At 41.1% G+C, this 21,053-nt stretch overlaps 1 protein-coding gene across 1 annotated transcript in view; it reads left to right on the top strand.

Moving 5' to 3' along the window:
- The window catches only part of LOC106577674 (centrosomal protein kizuna), a 35,319-nt gene extending 14,657 nt beyond the window's left edge, over positions 1 to 20,662 (top strand). The window contains exons 5-8 of the mRNA XM_014156144.2: positions 7,066 to 7,216; positions 15,368 to 15,536; positions 16,052 to 16,114; positions 20,316 to 20,662. Of these exons, the coding sequence (XP_014011619.1) occupies positions 7,066 to 7,216; positions 15,368 to 15,536; positions 16,052 to 16,114; positions 20,316 to 20,509 (577 nt within the window). The 3' untranslated portion in view covers positions 20,510 to 20,662. The remainder of the gene's footprint in view (positions 1 to 7,065; positions 7,217 to 15,367; positions 15,537 to 16,051; positions 16,115 to 20,315) is intronic.
- Positions 20,663 to 21,053: the final 391 nt, after the last annotated feature.

The following is a 21,053-nucleotide window of genomic DNA, read 5'->3' as shown; positions in this document are numbered from 1 at the left end:
TGCCTTGTTAAAAGTGAATTTGTGGAATTTATTTCCTTAATGCTTTTGAGCCAATCAGTTGTGTTGTGACAAGGTAGCCCTATTTGGTAAAAGACCAAGTCCATATTATGGCAAGAACAGCTCAAAAACACAAAGATAAACGACAGCCCATCATTACTTTAAGACATGAAGGTCAGTCAATCCAGGAACATTTCAATAACTTTTAATGTTTCTCCAAATGCAGTCTCAAAAACCATTAATCACTATGATGAAACTGGCTCTCATGAGGACCGCCACAGGAAAGGAAGAAGGCCTGGCCTCCACATCAGATGACCTGGCCTCCACAATCACCCGATCTTAACCCAATTGAGAGGGTTTGGGATGAGTTGGACCACAGAGTGAAGGGAAAGCAGCCAACAAGTGCTCAGCATATGTGGGAACTCCTTCAAGACTGTTGGAAAAGCATTTCAGGTGAAGATGGTTGATAGAATGCCAAGATTGTGCAAAGCTGTCATCAAGGCAAAAGGTGTCTACTTTGAAGAATATAAAATATATTTAGATTTGTATAACACTTTTTTGAGTAGGTGTGTCCAAACTTTTGACTGGCACTGTATATTAACCTTTATTTAAGCAGGGAGTCCCCATTGTGAAAAGAGACCCTGGGCTCAAAGTATCCCAGCTTATGCAATTTCAAATACAAAACCAGTAAAATACAGCACAACACAAATATTCTGTAATCCATGGCTTCTGGTTGGGGTATGTACATACATTCACTGTGGGGACGATGTCCTCGATGCACTTATTGATAAAGTGGTGTACTCCTCAATGTCATCGGAAGAATCCCGGAACATGTTCCAGTCTGTGATAGCAAAACAGTCCTGTAGTTTAGCATCTGACCACTTTTTTTATAGACCGAGTCACTGGTGCTTCCTGCTTTAATTTTTGCTTGTAAGCAGGAATCAGGAGGATAGAGTTGTGGTCGGATTATCCAAATGGAGGGCGAGGGAGAGCTTTGTACGCGTCTCTGTGTGTGGAGTACAGGTGAGCTAGATTTTTTTCCCTCTGGTTGCACATTTAACATGTTGATGGAAATTTGGTAGAACTGATTTAAGTTTCCATGCATTAAAGTCTCCGGCCACCAGGAGCGCCGCCTCTGGGTGAGTGGTTTCCTGTTTGCTTATTTCCTTATACAGCTGACTGAGTGCGGTCTTAGTGCCAGCATCTGTCTGTGGTGGTGTTATTAAATCTTGTTATCAATGTTCATAAACTCCAATTAATCTACTCAGTCTGCAACCCAGAATTTGTAAAGTTCTGGTTAAAATAAAACAGACAGAATTCCCAGTTTACAATAGTCAAAATGTTTATTCACGAGGGCACTCTCCAGTTCATATACAAAGACCTCTATTTTGTACCAGGCTCCTTCTTTACGCACACACATACACACAAACTTTTAGGAGAATTATCTTCTTCTCCAGAGTTCTCAACAATGTATATCACTACCCAGCCGACAGTTCCATTCCTCCGAGATTAGGGAAACCTTGAGGGCTACTCCCTCTCATATCATCTACTCTCAGAGTTCTAGCTAGGTCAGGTCAAACATAGGTTAATGGTTCTCGGTGTTTTCTTAAACACACACACACATTCCTCTCTTATCCTAGTCCAACCTAGCTAGAACTTTATGTTTAACAATTGAATTACTCATTATACATGCTACATAAACTATATCACTAATAGTTAGATTTCAGGGTAGAATTATTTAATCATTTATCTTTAAACATATCATTATTTTATCAGGTGGTAAGATAAACAGCCACAAAAAGTATAGCTGAAAACTCTCTAGGCAAGTAGTGTGGCCTACTTCAGTCGAGAAAAATCTAGAGACTTCCTTAAATTTAGTGCACCAGCTGTTGTTTACAAATATGCACAGACCGCCCCCCCCCCTCGTCTTACCGGAGTGTGCTGTTCTATCTTGCCGGTGCAGTGTATATCCCACTAGCTGAATATCCATGTCGTCATTCAGCCACGATTCCGTGAAACATAGGATATTACAGTTTTTCATGTCCCGTTGGTAGGATATTCGTGATCGTATCTCGTCTAATTTATTGTACAATGATTGCACGTTGGCGAGTAGTATTGACGGTAACGGCAGCTTTCCCACTCGCCTTCTCCGGGTCTTGACCAGGCATCCGGCTCTTTGTCCTCTGTACCTGCGTCGCTTCCTCTTGCAAATAACGGGGATGTCGGCCCTGTGGGGTGTTCGGAGAATGTCTTGTGCGTCCTCCTTGTTGTAGAAACAATCTTTGTCTAATCCGAGGTGAGTGATCGCTGTCCTGATATCCAGAAGCTCTTTTTTTGCCATACGATATGGTGGCAGAAACATTATGTACAAAATAAGTTACAAATAAAGCGAAAAAAAACACATAATAGCACAATTGGTTGGGCGCCCGTAATTCTGGCGCCATTTTGGAGCTCCCCAGGGGTACGTGCTCAGTCCCCTCCTGTACTCCTTGTTCACCCACGACTGCATGGCCAGGCACGACTCCAACACCATCATTAAGTTTGCAGACGACACAACAATGGTAGGCCTGATCACCGACAACGACGAGACAGCCTATAGGGAGGAGGTCAAAGACCTGGCCGGGTGGTGCCAGAATAACAACCTATCCCTCAACGTAACCAAGACTAAGGAGATGATTGTGGACGACAGGAAAAGGAGGACCGAGCACTCCCCCATTCTCATTGATGGGGCTGTAGTGGAGCAGTTTGAGAGCTTCAAGTTCCTTGGTGTCCACATCAACAACAAACTAGAATGGTCCAAACACACCAAGACAGTTGTGAAGAGGGCACGACAAAGCCCATTCCCCCTCAGGAAACTAAAAAGATTTGGCATGGGTCCTGAGATCCTCAAAAGGTTCTACAGCTGCAACATCGAGAGCATCCTGACTGGTTGCATCACTGCCTGGTACGGCAATTGCTCAGCCTCTGACCGCAAGGCACTACAGAGGGTAGTGCGTACGGCCCAGTACATCACTGGGGCTAAGCTGCCTGCCATCCAGGACCTCTACACCAGGCGGTGTCAGAGGAAGGCCCTAAAAATTGTCAGACCCCAGCCACCCCAGTCATAGACTGTTCTCTCTACTACCGCATGGCAAGCGGTACCGGAGTGCCAAGTCTTGGACAAAAAGGCTTCTCAACAGTTTTTACCCCCAAGCTATAAGACTCCTGAACAGGTAATCAAATGGCTACCCGGACTATTTGCATTGTGTGCCCCCCCCAACCCCTCTTTTTACGCTGCTGCTACTCTCTGTTTATCATATATGCATAGTCACTTTAACTATACATTCATGTACATAATACCTCAATTGGGCCGACCAACCAGTGCTCCCGCACATTGGCTAACCGGGCTATCTGCATTGTGTCCCGCCACCCACCACCCGCCAACCCCTCTTTTATGCTACTGCTCTCTGTTCATCATATATGCATAGTCACATTAACCATATCTACATGTACATATGTAACCGATGTGAAATGGCTAGTTAGTTAGCGGTGGTGCGCGCTAATAGCATTTCAATCAGTGACGTCACTCGCTCTGAGACTTGAAGTAGGGTTTCCCCTTGCATTGCAAGGGCCGCGGCTTTTGTGGCGCGATGGGTAACGATGCTTCGTGGGGTGTCAGTTGTTGATGTGTGCAAGGGTCCCTGGTTCGGGCCCAGGTTGGGGCGAAGAGAGGGACGGAACCTACACTGTTACACATACTATCTCAATCAGCCTGACTAACTGGTGTCTGTATGTAGCCTCGCTACTTTTATAGCCTCGCTACTGTATATAGCCTGTCTTTTTACTGGTGTTTTATTTCTTTACTTACCCATTGTTCACCTAATACCTTTTTTGCACTATTGGTTAGAGCCTGTAAGTAAGCATTTCATTGTAAGGTCTACACCTGTTGTATTCGGCGCACGTGACAAATAAACTTTGATTTGAACAATTACATTCCTCAGTAAGAACGTCCCCAATCAATATTTTAAATTCACCTAGCGACACAGTATATACTGTTCTTGTGGTGTCAGGTCACAGTTATTGTGTGTTCTTACAGTTAATAGTTATATTTATTGTAGTGTTATTTGCTCCACCAGGTCAAAACCATTGATACAACTAGTAGTATTTTCCAGCATTTTCAATTTTCATTGTGTGTGAAAAGAAGTACCCTGAAAGACACCAATCACTCATGTGAGACCATTACATGTTGGATATCATGGTGAAATATCCACTGTATGCAGTGTCAGTGTAATATTGCTCCCAAGAGTCTGACCCTTTCATCCGTACTAACAATGCACTCCTGATGTTGTCGAGACTCAGAGACACACACAGCCACACCAAACGTGTGGTTTGAGACCTCGCGATGAAGCTCTCACAACAATACGGAGAGGTTTGGTGCACACAACAAATTCTCTTTTATTTTGTAAAAAGGTCCCTTTTTTGAAGAGCACTGACAAATAACGTGGAGAGAAAGATAACTATGAGGGGGGGGCAGAGCTTTTGCCCAAGCTACTTCAGTTGCATTGAAGAGGACTTAGTGCAGATGGATGGTGCACTACAGAATGTCATGGATATAATTCAAGCTGCCAGCTTAATCAGGATGTTACCAGGAAACAACCTGCAAAAAGGAAGGAGCAATTGTTTGCTGACCCCTAACCCCAGAGCCCATTATAGATTGTCATAAATTATTTTTGCCCCTTTTGTGTTGGGTGGCTCAGGATTTCTGCTGGGGTTTCTGGGGAATTCAATGGGGGACACCCAGAGCTTAATGCTCAGGAAAGAAATGGATTCCCAAAATCCACATGCATTAGGCACCTTTTCTCATACCCTCACATGGACAGCTTAAAGTGTAAATCTCCCACCAAAAGAAATCATATTTGGGTAATTTCTTGTTGGGACTCGGAGGTTGGGCTATGTTAGCTTTCGAATTTGGTTGAAACTGGTGTTTTTTATAAGTCAATGTGTTTTTTCCAGGCCCTAAAGTAGATTTTGAGGCAGCCACCTTGTGTTATATTGAAATGGTATGACTTTTATGTAAGTTATGAAGCAGTTTTTCTCTGTTTATAAACCCCTCTGTTTATTAGTTAACATTTTTATGTTTCCAGTGCTGAGGCACTTTATTTTCCTGCCTGGTGCATAAATTGACATTGAATTGAATGGTTGAGCCCATCTCTGACATTGGTTAACATGTCAATCAATTCAAATGCTACCATAGTACCTTAATCTCTTACACACACATTAGGACATTCCTGTAACACCTACACCTCAAGTACAAGCATACCTTGAGTACCAAGTTGAAATCAAATGAACTGGAAAAATCTGAAATCCATCAGCCATTTTGTCTCTGTGTGTTCATTTGACCTGTATGTTATTTTAGGCTGTCCAGCCAGGTGTTCTTCCATCTACTGGAGAGCATCGAAGAACTATTCCACAGAAGAGAAAGAAATGTGTACTGGGTCTCATTAGTTGGTGATAGCAAATGTAAAAAAGTGGTCAGGTAAGCTTTCCTTCATTAGAAATTATATTGGTCTTAAGTTTGGCTGCAATTCTTTTCATTATCAACCAGTGTTTGTGGAGCTGGAGGAAAATGTATTATCCTGCCGCCAAGGGCTCTCACTTCTAAATGAAGTGTCATTAATTTAAGTGTCATTGCAGCACATCTTGGGTTCTAAGGGTTTTTGAAAGACACTGGATTGTCATAATAACCGCACTTTGCAGCTTAATCATGGTTGTTCTGGCTTTTGGGAGTCAGGTAAATTCAACGGCTATGTGGCATTTGAAACTAAAGTGACATCTTGTCTTGTGATGTTCCATTTGTGTACACGATAAAGATCTAAAAACATGTATCAATAAGTGTTTGCCATCGAAAGCAGGAAAGGAAATAACATCTTGCCCAATGATGTCCTTTTTGCCAGATTGATCAGAACTACTGTCACCTAGTTGTCAGGTTTCTTTGCGTCCTTGTTATTTTTTTCTAGAGAAAATTAGGATTGATATTAATTTGTATAATTACTTAATCATTATTCAATATGGCAAATATGTGCAATAAGATCACATGTAGAAAAAAGTTTCAATTGGTCTTGCTGTTTCAGGGTCCCTCAGTGTTATATTTGCTAAATCTTGCAACTAGCCTGAGTGAGTTAAGATGGGGATATTTTGAACTCTCTGTTCCTGTAATAAATGTGAGCTATAATTGAGTCATTCAGACCAGAGATATCAGTGCTCTACAAGTGACCAAGTTCAATAGACCAATCTTACCATCGAAATGAAAAGTGAACTGATTCAAAGAGGAATTCCATGTTTCAGACAAAGAGCAGATTAGTTCCTGTGTGTTTTTCTTGACAGTTAGAGTGGAGTTTAGATGTCGGGGGTGAGAACACATTTAGAACAGGTTGAGATTGGATCGAATGGCCGTGAACTGGCCTCCATCCTCCACAAATGTGAAGGTAATTTGTGTAACCTCCAGCAGTAGCCTAACTCTGTGTGTGTGTGTGTGTGTGTGTGTGTGTGTGTGTGTGTGTGTGTGTGTGTGTGTGAGAGAGAATGTGATGAGCAAATTAAACTATCTGTGACTTTGGTTTCTTTTGATAATCAGGAGCTCCACATTGAACCATAGCTCCAAGCTCTGATATGCTCTGCTAAATAAAGTATCCTGATATGTTTTATACCCTACTGTGGTCGCTTGACTTTTTCTCAGTATGTAGCCAACTTATGTGTCGTTAGGTTAACTTCCATTCACAAATATCAGTTAAGTTGCAATTCTTTTCAATATATCAAGATGTCAAACTATACCACTTTTTATTTGTGTACCATGTGTTTTTCTTTCCATCTACAAGGTTTTTCACCATACATGCATGAATGAGCAAAAAACATGAAGAACATGATGTGTGAAGTGTTTACAGTATATAGATAAGACAGTATAAGTACATTATCTCACTGTAAGGAAAGATGTTTATGTTGTATCTTACTATGGTACATATCCATTCAGACAACAGGCCTGTGTTCCTCACGATGCTGTGTGTGTCTCCACCCCTGTCCTCCACGCTGCAGCTCCTGTCTCCCACCTGACGCTGCTCCTCTGTGGGATCCCTGGTTCAAGCACACCCTTCTGCTGAAGGACCACCGTGTCCTCACCACCGAGCGCCTCGTCCAGCTGTTCACTCCACTGCTACTGCCGCACAATGCCTCCTATAGCACCAAGGTATGCATCTCACAATACACTAGTACAGTTGCTTTTACATACAGTACAGACTCCAGGGGTTTGAATCGCAGGTTTTTTCCACTTCTGGCTTGTTACTGAAGCAGTCATCATGCGCTGCAAGCACATAGGGCTCTAAAGTGCTACCAATTTGGTTGCATATGCTCTAAAAATATTGTTTTGCGACCTGGAATTTTAATTTGGGAGCACCAGTGCCCTAAAGACAAAAGCGAGCGTATATTTGTTAGCATCATGGTTGTACGGAAGAGTGTTAGGGCCAAGTGAGGAAAAAAAGGGATATGTGGTGGTACCAGTTTAGGTTTTTTGCACGTATAGTACTTTGAAAACTTGAAATACAAGGATAAAGTCGAAACTTTGAGAATAAAGTCTAAATTAAATTGCAATATTTAGACAGTGGCAATATTTTGAGAATAAAGTCAATTTAACTTAACAAATTTAAATCCAAATGGTAAATTAAACATTTCATTTTGAAGACTTTACATTTTATTTAGAGAATGAAGTAAAAATATTGAGAATAAAGTAAACATTTTGAGAATTAAGTCGCAGTTATATTTCCAGATTAAGGTAGGGTATCTGGTTAACTTCTTATGGCTTGGGGGCGCTATTTTCACATCCGGATGAAAATTGTTCCCAGAGTAAACTACCTGCTACTCAGGCCCAGAAGCTAAGATATGCATATTATTAGTAGATTTGAATAGAAAACACTCAAGTTTCTAAAACTGTTTGAATGATGTCTGTGAGTATAACAGAACTCATAAGGCAGGCAAAAACCTGAGAAAAAATCCAACCAGGAAGTGGGAAATCTGAGGTTTGTAGTTTTTCAAGTGATTGCCAATCCAATATACAGTGTCTGTGGGGTCATATTGCACTTCCTAAGGCTTCCACTAGATGCCAACAGTCTTAAGAACATTGTTTCAGGCTTCTACTGTGAAGGGGGAGAGAATAAGAGCTGTTTGAACCAGGTGTCTGGCAGAATGCCATGAGCTAATTCTATACATCATTTGACATCTTTCTACGAACTGTAATGAAAGTTTGACTTTTCGTCTGAGCTTATTGTGCATTTGGAATAGTGAACTGAACGCGCAAACAAAAAAGGAGGTATTTGGACATAAATATGGACTTTATCGAAACAAAACTAATATTTATTGTGGAACTGGGATTCCTGGGAGTGCATTCCGATGAAGATCAAAGGTAAGTGAATATTTATAATGCTATTTCTGACTTGGTGGCTGAGCGCTGTACTCAGATTATCGCATGGTGTGCTTTTGCCGTAAAGCTTTTTTGAAATCTGACACAGCGGTTGCATTAACCTCTTACATCTAGACGTTCCGCTAGCGGAACACCTGCTCCAATATCCAATGATGGGCGTGGCGCGAAATACAAACTCCTCTAAAATCCGAAAACTTCAATTTTTCAAACATATGACTATTTTACAGCATTTTAAAGAAAAGACTCTCGTTAATCTAACCACACTGTCCGATTTCAAAAAGGCTTTACAGCGAAAGCAAACCATTAGATTGTCAGCAGAGTACCCAGCCAGAAATAATCAGACACCCATTTTTCAAGCTAGCATATAATGTCACAAAAAACAAAACCACAGCTAAATGCAGCACTAACCTTTGATGATCTTCATCAGATGACAACCCTAGGACATTATGTTATACAATGCATGCATGTTTTGTTCAATCAAGTTCATATTTATATCAAAAAACAGCTTTTTTACATTAGCATGTGACGTTCAGAACTAGCATACCCCCCGCAAACCTCCGGTGAATTTACTAAATTACTCACGATAAACGTTCACAAAAAACACAACAATTATTTTAAGAATTATAGATACAGAACTCCTCTATGCACTCGATATGTCCGATTTTAAAATAGCTTTTCGGTGAAAGCACATTGTGCAATATTCTCAGTAGATAGCCCAGCCATCACGGCTAGCCATTTAGACACCGACCAAGTTTAGCCCTGACCAAACTCCGATTTACTATTACAAAAGTTTGATTACCTTTGTTGTCTTCGTCAGAATGCACTCCCAGGACTGCTACTTCAATAACAAATGTTGGTTTGGTCCAAAATAATCCATCGTTATATCCAAATAGCGGCGTTTTGTTTGTGCGTTCAAGACACTATCCGAAGTGTAAATAAGGGTCACGAGCATGGCGCAATTCTTGACAAAAGATTTCTAAATATTCCATTACCGTACTTCGAAGCATGTCAACCGCTGTTTAAAATCAATTTTTATGCCATTTTTCTCGTAAAAAGCGATAATATTCCGACCGGGAATCTGCGTTTAGGTAAACAGACGAAAGAAAACAAAGCATTCTGTCGACGCGGGCACGAGCCTGAGTCTCACAGTACTGTAACCAGCCACTACCCAAACGCGCTACTTTTTTTTCAACCAGAGCCTGCAAAGCCACGATTCAGCTTTTTGCCGCCTTCTGAGAGCCCATGGGAGCCGTAGGAAGTGTCACGTAACAGCAGAGATCCTCTGTAATGGATAGAGATAATCAAGAAGGGCAAGAAATTGTCAGACAGGCCACTTCCTGCATGGAATCTTCTCAGGTTTTGGCCTGCCAAATGAGTTCTGTTATACTCACAGACACCATTCAAACAGTTTTAGAAACTTTGGAGTGTTTTCTATCCAAAGCTAATAATTATATGCATATTCTAGTTTCTGGGCAGGAGTAATAATCAGATTAAATCGGGTACGTTTTTTTATCCGGCTGTGAAAATACTGCCCCCTAGCCATAACAGGTTAAGGAGAAGTGTATCTTTAATTCTATGTAAAACACTTGTATCTTTCATCAACGTTTATGATGAGTATTTCTGTAAATTGATGTGGCTCCCTGCAAAATCACTGGATGTTTTGGAGGCAAAACATTACTGAACATAACGCGCCAATGTAAACTGAGATTTTTGGATATAAATATTAACTTTATCGAACAAAACATACATGTATTGTGTAACATGAAGTCCTATGAGTGCCATCTGATGAAGATCATCAAAGGTTAGTGATTAATGTTAGCACTATTTTTGCTTTTTGTGACTGGAAAATGGCTGTATGTTTTTTTTAATTTTTTTTACCTAACATAATCGTATGGTGTGCTTTCGCTGTAAAGCCTTTTTGAAATCGGACACTGTGGTTGGATTGTCAAGATGTTTATCTTTAAAATGGTGTATAATACTTGTATGTTTGAGGAATTTTAATTATGAGATTTCTGTTGTTTGAATTTGGCGCCCTGCACTTTCACTGACTGTTGTCAAATCAATCCCGTTAACGGGATTTGAGCCCTAAGAAGTTTTAATTGCATGGCTCCCTGGCTCCATGTTGCTGTGCACTGTAGAAATGCCTTAGATGACCTGGTAAAACCTATGGCTTTAGTAACACGGTTTCCACCGACATAACATTACGGCTAAAGCATCTATGCAGCAATTTATTGCAATACCATATAGTTTATTATTACACGATTTACATTTTACATTTATATTTTAGCAGATGCTCTTATCCAGAGCGACTTACAGTAGTGAATGCATACATTTCATACATTTCATTTCATGCATTTTTTTGTTGTTGCCCCCGTGGGAATCGAACCCACAACCCTGGCGTTGCACACATAATTTTGTCATATGTGTCCATATGCCATATCGCCTTGGGACCTTTGGTCGTGTACTACCGTCGGCGTCGTGCGTGCCTAAGCTTCACACCTTGAGGATCGATTGACTTGATTGTAGATCTATTGTATAGTGTCTTGTGTTACTACAAAACCTTCCTTCTGAAAATATCCAATCTGTGGCGCAACCTCTTCAAGGTCCTAATACCAATAATATGGTTACTATGTAGTAAAAGACCAAGGATTTCCTTGTTACTGAAGCCAATTCTAAAGTATAGTTTCACCAGGCCATCTAACTCAGGCATTTCAACTGTGGCGCGCACAGCAACAGGGAGCGAGGGAAGCATACACTTAACAAAATCCCCTACTTCAGTCTTGACATTTAACTGCGACTTCATTCTCAAAATGTTGACTTTATTATCTAAATATTGCCACTTTATTCACAAAATATTGTAACTTTATTCTCAAAGTATTTCGTTTTTAAAAGTACTATCTGTGCAACAATGAAAAAATCAAAGTACCACCACCCATCACCCTTTATGTATTTCTTCTCTTCACTTGGCCGTTATACTCTTCTGTGTGGTTGTACCATTACTACAGTGAAAACGGCTTGTTTCTAGCCCAAACAGTTCAAAAGACATGACTCATATTACCTGCGCAACATTTTTTTCTTCCAACGGCGGATTGGTGGTCCTTATTTTACATTCAGAAACCATGTCGCGGCCCATTCTAAAATTATTTGCGGGTCATTTGTTTACACTTTGTACAGTCATGTTACCTCTTTTAGCTAGCTAGCTAACAACCTGATAACTTTACTAGTAGGCTATATCCAAACATTTGGGGGCACAGAAAGAAAGGAAAAGGGATAGCTTCTTCAGGAGATCATTGATCATAGTAATGAATGAATGACTGATCTCATGCATGTCATCAGTCACAAACATAGATGTTCAGTGGAATGCATCTACATAGGAAAATATAATTTTTTACACAATGTAGAAACCTAATATTCAATAACACCTATTTGTATGAACATTTTAGCTTTTTATAATAGACAAATGAATTTACAGGGTTACATATTTGTTTCTATGGCACAACATGTGTTTCAGAAGTAGCTAAAACATACAGTATTGGCCCAACATATACTACCGTTCAAAAGTTTCGGGTCACTTAGAAATGTCCTTGTTTTTGAAGGAAAAGTATGTTTTTTGTCTGTTAAAATAACATCAAATTAATCAGAAATACATTGTAGACATTGTTAATGTTGTAAATTTACTATTGTAGCTGGAAACGGCAGATTTTAATGGATATCTACATAGTCGTACAGAGGCCCATTATCAGCAACCATCACTCCTGTGTTCCAATGGCACGTTGTGTTTTAAAAGGCTAATTGATCATTAGAAAACCCTTTTGCAATTATGTTAGCACAGCTGCAAACTGTTGTTCTGATTAAAGAAGCAATAAAACTGGCCTTCTTTAGACTAGTTGAGTATCTGGAGCATCAGCATTTGTGAGTTCGATTACAGGCTCAAAATGGCCAGAAACAAATAACTTTCTTCTGAAACTCGTCAGTCTATTCTTGTTCAGAGAAATTAAGGCTATTCCATGCGAGAAATTGCCAAGAAACTGAAGATCTCGTAAAACGCTGTGTACTACTCCCTTCACAGAACAGCGCAAACTGACTCTAACCAGAATAGAAAGAGGAGTGGGAGGCCCTGGTGCACAACTAAGCATGAGGACAAGTACATTAGAGTGTCTAGTTTGAGAAACAGACGCCTCACAAGTCCTCAACTGGCAGCTTCATTAAATCATACTCGCAAAACACCAGTCTCAACGTCAACAGTGGAGAGGCGAATCCGGGATGCTGGCCTTCTAGGCAGAGTTACAAAGGAAAAGCCATATCTCAGACTGGCCAATAAAAATGAAGATGGGCAAAAAAACACAGACACTGGACAGAGGAACTCTGCCTAGAAGGCCAGCATCCCGGAGTCGCCTTTTCACTGTTGACATTGAGACTGGTGTTTTGCGGGTACTATTTAACAAAGTTATTTGTTTTTAGCCATTTTGAGCCTGTAATCAAACCCACAAATGCTGATGCTCCAGATACTCAACTAGTCTAAAGAAGGACAGTTTTATTGCTTCTTTAATCAAAACAACAGTTTTCAGCTGTGCTAACATAATTGCAAAAGGGTTTTCTAATGATCAATTAGCCTTAGCCTTTTAAAATGATAAACTTGTATTAGTTAACACAACGTGCCATTGGAACACAGGAGTGATGGTTGCTGATAATGGGCCTCTGTACGCCTATGTAGATATTCCTATGTAGATACATTTCTAAGTGACCCCACACTTTTGAACAGTAGTGTGTGTGTGTGATATAGAGGCCATATCTCAATCGATAAAAGTAAAGAATTCTGGTAGTCCTACATTTTGTAAGTTAGGACACCATTGCTACCAATGAAAAGGTTAATTTAGAGCCCTGCAAGCACATGTCATGCATTACAAGGATATCTTAAAACATTTTTACCGATACATAGTGTTAAACCTCAGACAACACGATATCAGGGGCTTTCTTATGTTAATTGTCTTTCAAAGATAGCAGCCATTGTATGGACAATCGGTGTTAAGAAGGCGATAGCACTTTGGGCCTCTTTGTCTCTGTGGGTGTGAAACATAGTGATTCCCATTCATCAGATTACTACACAGGGTGACCTTGACCGAAGGGAAACTCTGACCCATGCACTAATCGCAAATAACAGGCTCTGCCCAGACTCCTTTCATCCTGTGGCTTATTCTCCTGAAAACACAGGCCTTTAATTTGTTATTAGCTGAAGTATTGCTGTGGCCTAGGCCCGTGTGAATGAGGCAGGCATTAGACCGTCTTCACAACCGAGGCGGGAGTCTTTGAAAGTCCCTACTCATTGACCTTGCAACAGAGTATGCCTAATTAAACGGCCGATGAAATTACAGTGACAATTCACCAGGCCCACAGAGGCTGAAATATCGAGATAAGAGCATCTCATCTTCCTTCCTGAATCGTCTCTGTTACTTTCTTTGTTTGTGTGCTTAGGGTTTTCATTGGTACTGAGACACATGTAACTGTATCACAAACCAAATCAATGTGTATGTCTATATAGATTAATCTCTTAACATTTGATGAAGGAGTGGGAAATATTTGTTCTTCACAACAAAGGATAAGTTTATTTCTTGTAATATAATCAGTTTTGAAAAATAACAATCTTATTTGTATTCAATTTCCTGACGCAAGACAGACAGGCAGAGAGAGGCTGTAGAGGCTCTTGAAAATATGAACTGACAAAGAGAAGGGAGGTGCCGCCATCCTGATCATCATGTCCAAGTGCACCAGGAAGAGCTTGAGTGTGTCTCTCTCTCTCTCTCAGGGCTTTATTGGCATGGGAAACATGTTTACATTGCCAAAGCAAGTGAAATATATAATAAACAAAAGTGAAATAAAAAATGAACAGTAAACATTACACTTACAAAAGTTCCAAAATAATAAAGACATTTCAAATGTCATGTTATGTGTGTATGTATATGCACAGTGTTGTAATGATGTGCAAATAGTCGCTCGCTCGCTCGCTCTCTCTCTCTCACAAACACACACAGCAGCTTATTCTCCTTCACTCTCATACACGAGAGCAAACTGAATTTCTATTCACGTCTTGCCACACAGCCTTCACCACTCTGTAACAAACGGGAGCATGCAGATCGCATGCACCCTCAAAGAGGCCCTTTGAGTATTCAAGGGCCAACAGTTGCATTCATTGATATTTAAAATGCAGTGGTTTGGGTTTGTGAGAGCTCTCTCTGCTCCGTGGTACATTTGACTATATTTAAAAAGAGAAATATCAGGAATAGGGATCAGGACATTTTTGATTGTCAGTGTTGAAGTGGAGATCAGATTGGAGTTGGTGTTTGTTCCCCTCTCAGGATATGAAAGCCTGTACACACTGTCAGTCTCCCAATGACCTGCCTATAACAACTAATATTGTACATGTACTTAAAGTTTGTCTCTGTCTAAATCCTCCTGATCATCCCCTTCATATTAGTGCTCGTTAAAAGTTGTGAACAGCCGTCTGAGCTGAGAGGCAGCCTTTGAAGACAAGAGAGGGCCTATCTCTCAGATGATGATGATGATGGCTGGGTTGATACGGTGAAAGGAATCTGTATGTCATCACACAGTATCCTCGTCTCCCAGGAGATAAGTGGAGAGGAAGGAAGAGAGCAGTTTGTCTCTATCCTCTCTGCCAAGTGGAGATATCTTAACGTATTTCACATTAATGTGAGGATGATTGCATTCTTTAGGCGCTTGTCTAATCTCATGGGAGAGGGAGAAAGAGGGAGGGAGAGAGATGTGCAGTGCTCTGTCAGGATGTGTGCTGTGCTCTGTACTACAGCCAGGCCTGGTAGATTACTTGTTTAATTGGTAGTAGTTCAATTTGACTCTCCCTTCACAATGTGGAAGCAATTAGAATGTGGTTTTAATTTGCCATGGTTGCAGGCCAAAGTGCTGCAGAGGACACTTTTGTCCCGTTCCAGTGAGGAGTGTCCCTCGGTGGAGGTGGCGAGTGAGTCGTCATCTTGTGGCCTTCCCTCATTCCCCTACGACAGTGATGTGGAGGTCCAACCAGTCAGACCTGCTCAGGAGCACCGCGCCGCAGGAATGCAAGGTCATTATTGCTCTCTCACCATGTCTGGCTGGCCACTTGGTACAGTAGCCAATGTGCTAGTCCAAGTAGTGATGCATCACTCTCCAGGTTATGATAGTGAACTGTGTAACCAGTCAAGACTAAAACTAATGAGGGAAGTTGGGAGTATGACCCTGTCCAATGATGCCTGTGTTTTTAGACTAGAACTATTTCAATCAGAAGCATTTTGCAGATATTGCAAGTTTAGTTTTCACAACATCACAAACAGAAAAAAGTCAGTAATTTCCCAGCGAGACGGAGAGAGGGTCGGGATGTGAGCAATGGTAGAATGGTGCCATTTCTGTTAAGTATGAGCAATCGGTATACTGAAATGAAACTTCCCTCATATGACAAAGAATCGCAACACTTTTAACGTAGGCCTCTTTCTGAATCCCTGGCAGCCTGTCTTCATAGGGCCCTCTATTCAGACAAAGGGAAACCCAGAGTCCCAGCCTCCCCCTGTCTCTGAGCTCTGTGTGGGGCTCCCTTTCTTACAGGACTACAAAGTGGTGAAGAGGACAGCCAGGACGAGAGCCCCGTGGAAAGTATTCCTATTGGAGGTAAAAAGGCAGTGCCGAGCCCTACATTCAGAGTTCTTGTGTGGCGTTTGTTTTCCTCTCACAGCCGCTGATAATGGGCTCTTTTAAATGGATGGCTGTGGCAGGATGATCAAGGTCAATCTGGGGTCAAAGTCCCACCTGAAGAGCTGTGCAATTCCTCTAATTATCTTGGAGAAACAGTGCATGTTTTCAGCCGGCCAGAGCAGAGGCGTGGCCAAATTGATAATTCACACCCATATAATGCAGCGGTTTAATTGTCAGGACACCGGGGTGTAGCTAGAGTTCGGCCATTGGTTCTCATTATCTTCTAAACAATGCTATGCAGCAGCATACTTGAAAAGGCGAGATGTGAATGCATGCTGAAAGCGGCCTGGGTTCCAGTTCACACCAGAATCTCAGAAACACTTGGCTAGCATAGATTTCATACTGAGCATTTCATCTGTGAGCATCTCCAAGGGTGCAAGCCCACAGAACCAGTCCAGTTTCAAATCACAACTAATCAAAAGCTAAATATTTTTTGAAAAGAGACATTTGCAGTCCAGTTTCATGGCTGGAGCCACTGCTGGGCAACAGTGAGTGTTGTCTATCTGTTACCACACACTGTCAGCACAAACTGAAGGTAATGAGTTAAGAATGTGTGGCTGTATATGCTTAAAGTGACATGCATTTATTATATCTACAGACAACAACTACAATGGACAGATACTTAGATATACAGTGCCTTCGGAAAGTATTCAGACCCCTTGACTTTTTCCACATTTTGTTACGTTACAGCCTTATTCTAGAATGGATTAAATAAAAACAATCCTCATCAATCTACACACAATACCTGATTATGAGAAAGCGAAACAGGTTTTTAGATTTTTTTGCAAATGTATTAAAAATGAAAAACTGAAATGGCTTATTTACATAAGCATTCAGACTCTTTTGCTATGAGACTCAAAATTGAGCTCTGGTGCCTCCTGTTTCCATTGATCATCCTTGAGATGTTTCTACAACTTGATTGCAGTCCACCTGTGGTAAATTCAATTGATTGGACATGATTTGGAAAGGCACACACCTATCTATATAAGGTCCCACAGTTTACAGTGCATGTCAGAGCAAAAACCAAGTCATGAGGTCAAAGGAATTGTCCGGAGAGCACAGATCTGCGGAGGCACAGATCTGGGAAGGGTACCAAAAAATGTGCAGCATTGAAGGTCCCCAAGAACACAGTGGCTTCCATCATCCTTAACCTTTCTGGGCCCGGGGGCAGTATTGAGTAGTTTGGATGAATGAGGTGCCCAAATTAAACTGCCTACTACTCGGGCTCAGAACGTAGGATATGCATATTATTAGTAGATTTGGATAGAAAACACTCTGAAGTTTCTAAAACTGTTTGAATGATGTCTGTGAGTATAACAAAACTCATATGGCAGGCAAAAACCTGCGAAAAAAATCCAACCAGGAGGTGGATTGTAGTTTTTCAAGTCTGTATACAGTGACTTAGGGTTCAATTTGCACTTCCTAAGGCTTCCACTAGATGTCAACAGTCATTAGAACGTGTTTCAGGCTTTTGCAGTCAACAGAGAGCGAACAAGACCTCCTGGAGTCTGATGACCAAGAGAATGACATGGCCTCAATTACTAGCGTTCACGTGAGGGGTAGCTGTGTTCCATAACGTTTTTCAAGACATTGGAATCGTCCGGTTGGAATATTACTGAAGTTTTACGTTAAAAAGGCCCTAAGATTGATGCTCTACAACGTTTGACATGTTTCAACGAACGTAAATATAACTTTTTGTCGTGACATTTTCAGCGCGCTTCCTACATTTGGAGTAGCTTACTGAACGCGCAAACAACAAGGAGGTATTTGGACATAAATTATGGACTTTATCGAACAAAACAACATTTATTGTGGACCTGGGATGCCTGGAAGTGCCTTCTGATGAAGATCATCAAAGGTAAGTGAATATTTCTAATGCTATTTATGATTTTAGATGTCTTTTTCTGAGCGCCATACTCAGATTATTGCAAAGTGTGCTTTCCCCGTGAAGCTTTTTTGAAATCTGTCACAGTGGTTGCATAAAGGAGATGTTCATCTATAATTCTTTGAATAACAGTTTAATATTTTATCAACGTTTATGATGAGTATTTTTGTAAATTGTTGTGCTGATTCACCAGTAGTATTGGAGGCAAAATATTTTCTGAACATCACGAGCCAATGTAAAATGTTTTTTTTTTTATATAAATATGAACTTTATCAAACAAAACATACATGTATTGTGTAACATTGAGTCCTAGGAGTGTCATCTGATGAAGATCGTCAAAGGTTAGTGCTTAATTTTAGCTGTATTTCTGTTTTTTTGTGACCCCTCTCCTGCTTGGAAAATGGCTGTGTGGTTTTTCTTGTGTTGGCACTGTCCTAACATAATCTAACTATGCTTTAGCCGTAAAGCCTTTTTGAAATCTGACAATGTGGTTGGATTAAGGAGAGGTGTATCTTTAAAATGGTGTAAAATAGTTGTATGTTTGAGAAATTTGAATTATGACATTTTGTTGTTTTGAATTTGCCGCCCTGATATTTCACTGGCTATGTCCCGCAGGTGGACACTAGCGTCCTATGTAGCCCATAGAAGTTAAATGGAAGAAGTTTGGAACCACCAAGACTCTTCCTAGAGCTGGCCACCCGACCAAACTGAACAATTTGGGGAGAAGGGCCTTGGTCAAGGAGGTGTTGTCACTCTGAAAGAGCTCTTGAGTTCCTCTGTGGAGATAGGAGAACCTTCCTGAAAGACAACCATCTCTGCAGCACTCCACCAATCAGGCCTTTATGGTAGAGTGGCCAGACGGAAGCCACTCAGTAAAAGGCACATGACAGCCGGCTTGGAGTTTGCCAAAAGGCACCTAAAGGACTCTCAGACTATGAGAAACAAGATTCTCTGTTCTGATGAAATTGAGATTGAACTCGTTGGCCTTAATGCCAAGCGTCCCGTCTGGAAGAAACCTGGCACCATCCCTACGGTGAAGCATGGTGGTGGCAGCATCATGCTGTGGGGATGTTTTTCAGCGGCAGGGACTGGGTGACTAGTCACGATCGAGGGAAAGATGAACGGAGCAAAGTACAGAGAGATCCTTGATTAAAAACCTGCCCCAGAGCTCTCAGGACCTCAGACTGGGGCAAAGGTTCACCTTCCAACAGGACAATGACCCTAAGTACACAGTCAAGACAACGCAGGAGTGGCTTTGGGACAGGTCTCTGAATGCCCGGACTTGAACTCGATTAAACATCTTTGGAGAGACCTGAAAATAGCTGTGTACCGACGCTCCCCATCCAACCTGACAGAGCTTGAGAGGATCTGCAGAGAAGAATGGGAGAAACTCCCCAAATACAGGTGTGCCAAGCTTTTTGAAGCAGCCTCAATTCTTCTTGGGTCTGCTGCTACAAAGTACTGAGTAAAGGGTCTGAATACTTATGTAAATGTAATATTTCATTTATTTTTTATTTTTAATAGATTTGTAAAAATGTCAACCTGTTTTTGCTTTGTCATTTTGGGGTATTGTATGTAGATTGATGTGGAGAGATAAAAACGATTGAATCCATTTTAGAATAAGGCTGTAACCTAACAAAATGTGGAAAAAGTCATAGGGTCTGAATACTTTCCGAATGCACTGTATTTGTCATATAAATGTTACATTGTTTAATCATTTCTGTAAGGCCAAACATTCATTTGTTGCCCACAGAGTCCAAAGTATTCAATCATTAGCCAACTTTTGACATTCCTAGCCTAAAACTGGGATTAAAACAACTATATTGCTATGCTATTATGTTGATTTACCATGGTGGACAAATTTTACGACCTTTCAGCTTCTCTATTGATTTTGAAGCCTGTGTAGTTGTCAAATATGATACCTAATCCACTGTATATGGAAGTAGTTAGTGTTTTATTTAAAGAAAATCAAATCAATCTCTTCTGAGTAGGGGTGCCAGCCAACCTGATACAGCGATAATGTGGAGGGTGAATATGGTGTCGTGGAAACTGTTTCTCCTCTTGGCGTGCGCATGTACACTACTTACGTACACAGTTTAGCCTGCCCTGCTCTGAAGACCCAAAGAGCCAGCCATCGGTGCGTGTTGTCTCATCAAACACACAGCCTCTGAAAGTTGGAAACTTGGGTCTTGAGTCAATATTTAACTGGGGCATTTTGTGTTTTTTGAACAGAGACGACAAAAGCATATCAGCTGCTTAAACAGTCTGCCATGCAGGAGAGGCAGCAGAGCTCTGGAGACGAGGAGGAGAATCTGTCAGATAAGGGGAATCATCGCCCACACCACCCCACCCCACACTACCCCTCCAGCCAGCCACTGTGGCCTAATCATCGGTCAACACTGAGCATATGGCTCACCGTCCCATAAAGATTTGTTACTAGTGTCGTATAGAGAATATACCCACCGTGTGTACAGATTTTTTGAGTCAGTGCTTTTCCTCTTCATCCATTTACATATACAGTACCAGTCAGAAGTTTGGACACACCAACTCATTCAAGGGTTTTTCTTTATTTTTACTATTTTCTACACTAGAATAAGAGTGAAGACATCAAAACTATGAAATAACACCTGGAATCATGTAGTAACCAAAAAAGTGTTAAACAAATTCAAATATTTCTTCAAAGTAGCCACCCTTTGCCTTGATGACAGCTTTGCACAATCTTGGCATTCTCTCAACCAGCTTCATGAGGAAGGTCGGGTGATTGTGGAGGCCAGGTCATCTGATGCAGCACTCCATCACTCTCTTTCTAGGTCAAATAGCCCTTACACAGCCTGGAGGTGTGTTTTGGTTCATTGTGCTGTTGAAAAATGTATTATAGTCCCACTAAGCGCAAACCAGATGGGATAGCGTGTCGCTGAAGAATTCTGTGTTAGCCATGCTGGTTCAGTATGCCTTCAACTCTAAATAGAT

Source organism: Salmo salar, chromosome ssa01, assembly GCF_905237065.1.
Source record: "Salmo salar chromosome ssa01, Ssal_v3.1, whole genome shotgun sequence".
Lineage (NCBI taxonomy): Eukaryota > Metazoa > Chordata > Actinopteri > Salmoniformes > Salmonidae > Salmo > Salmo salar.
This window is presented reverse-complemented; position numbering and strand designations above follow the sequence as displayed.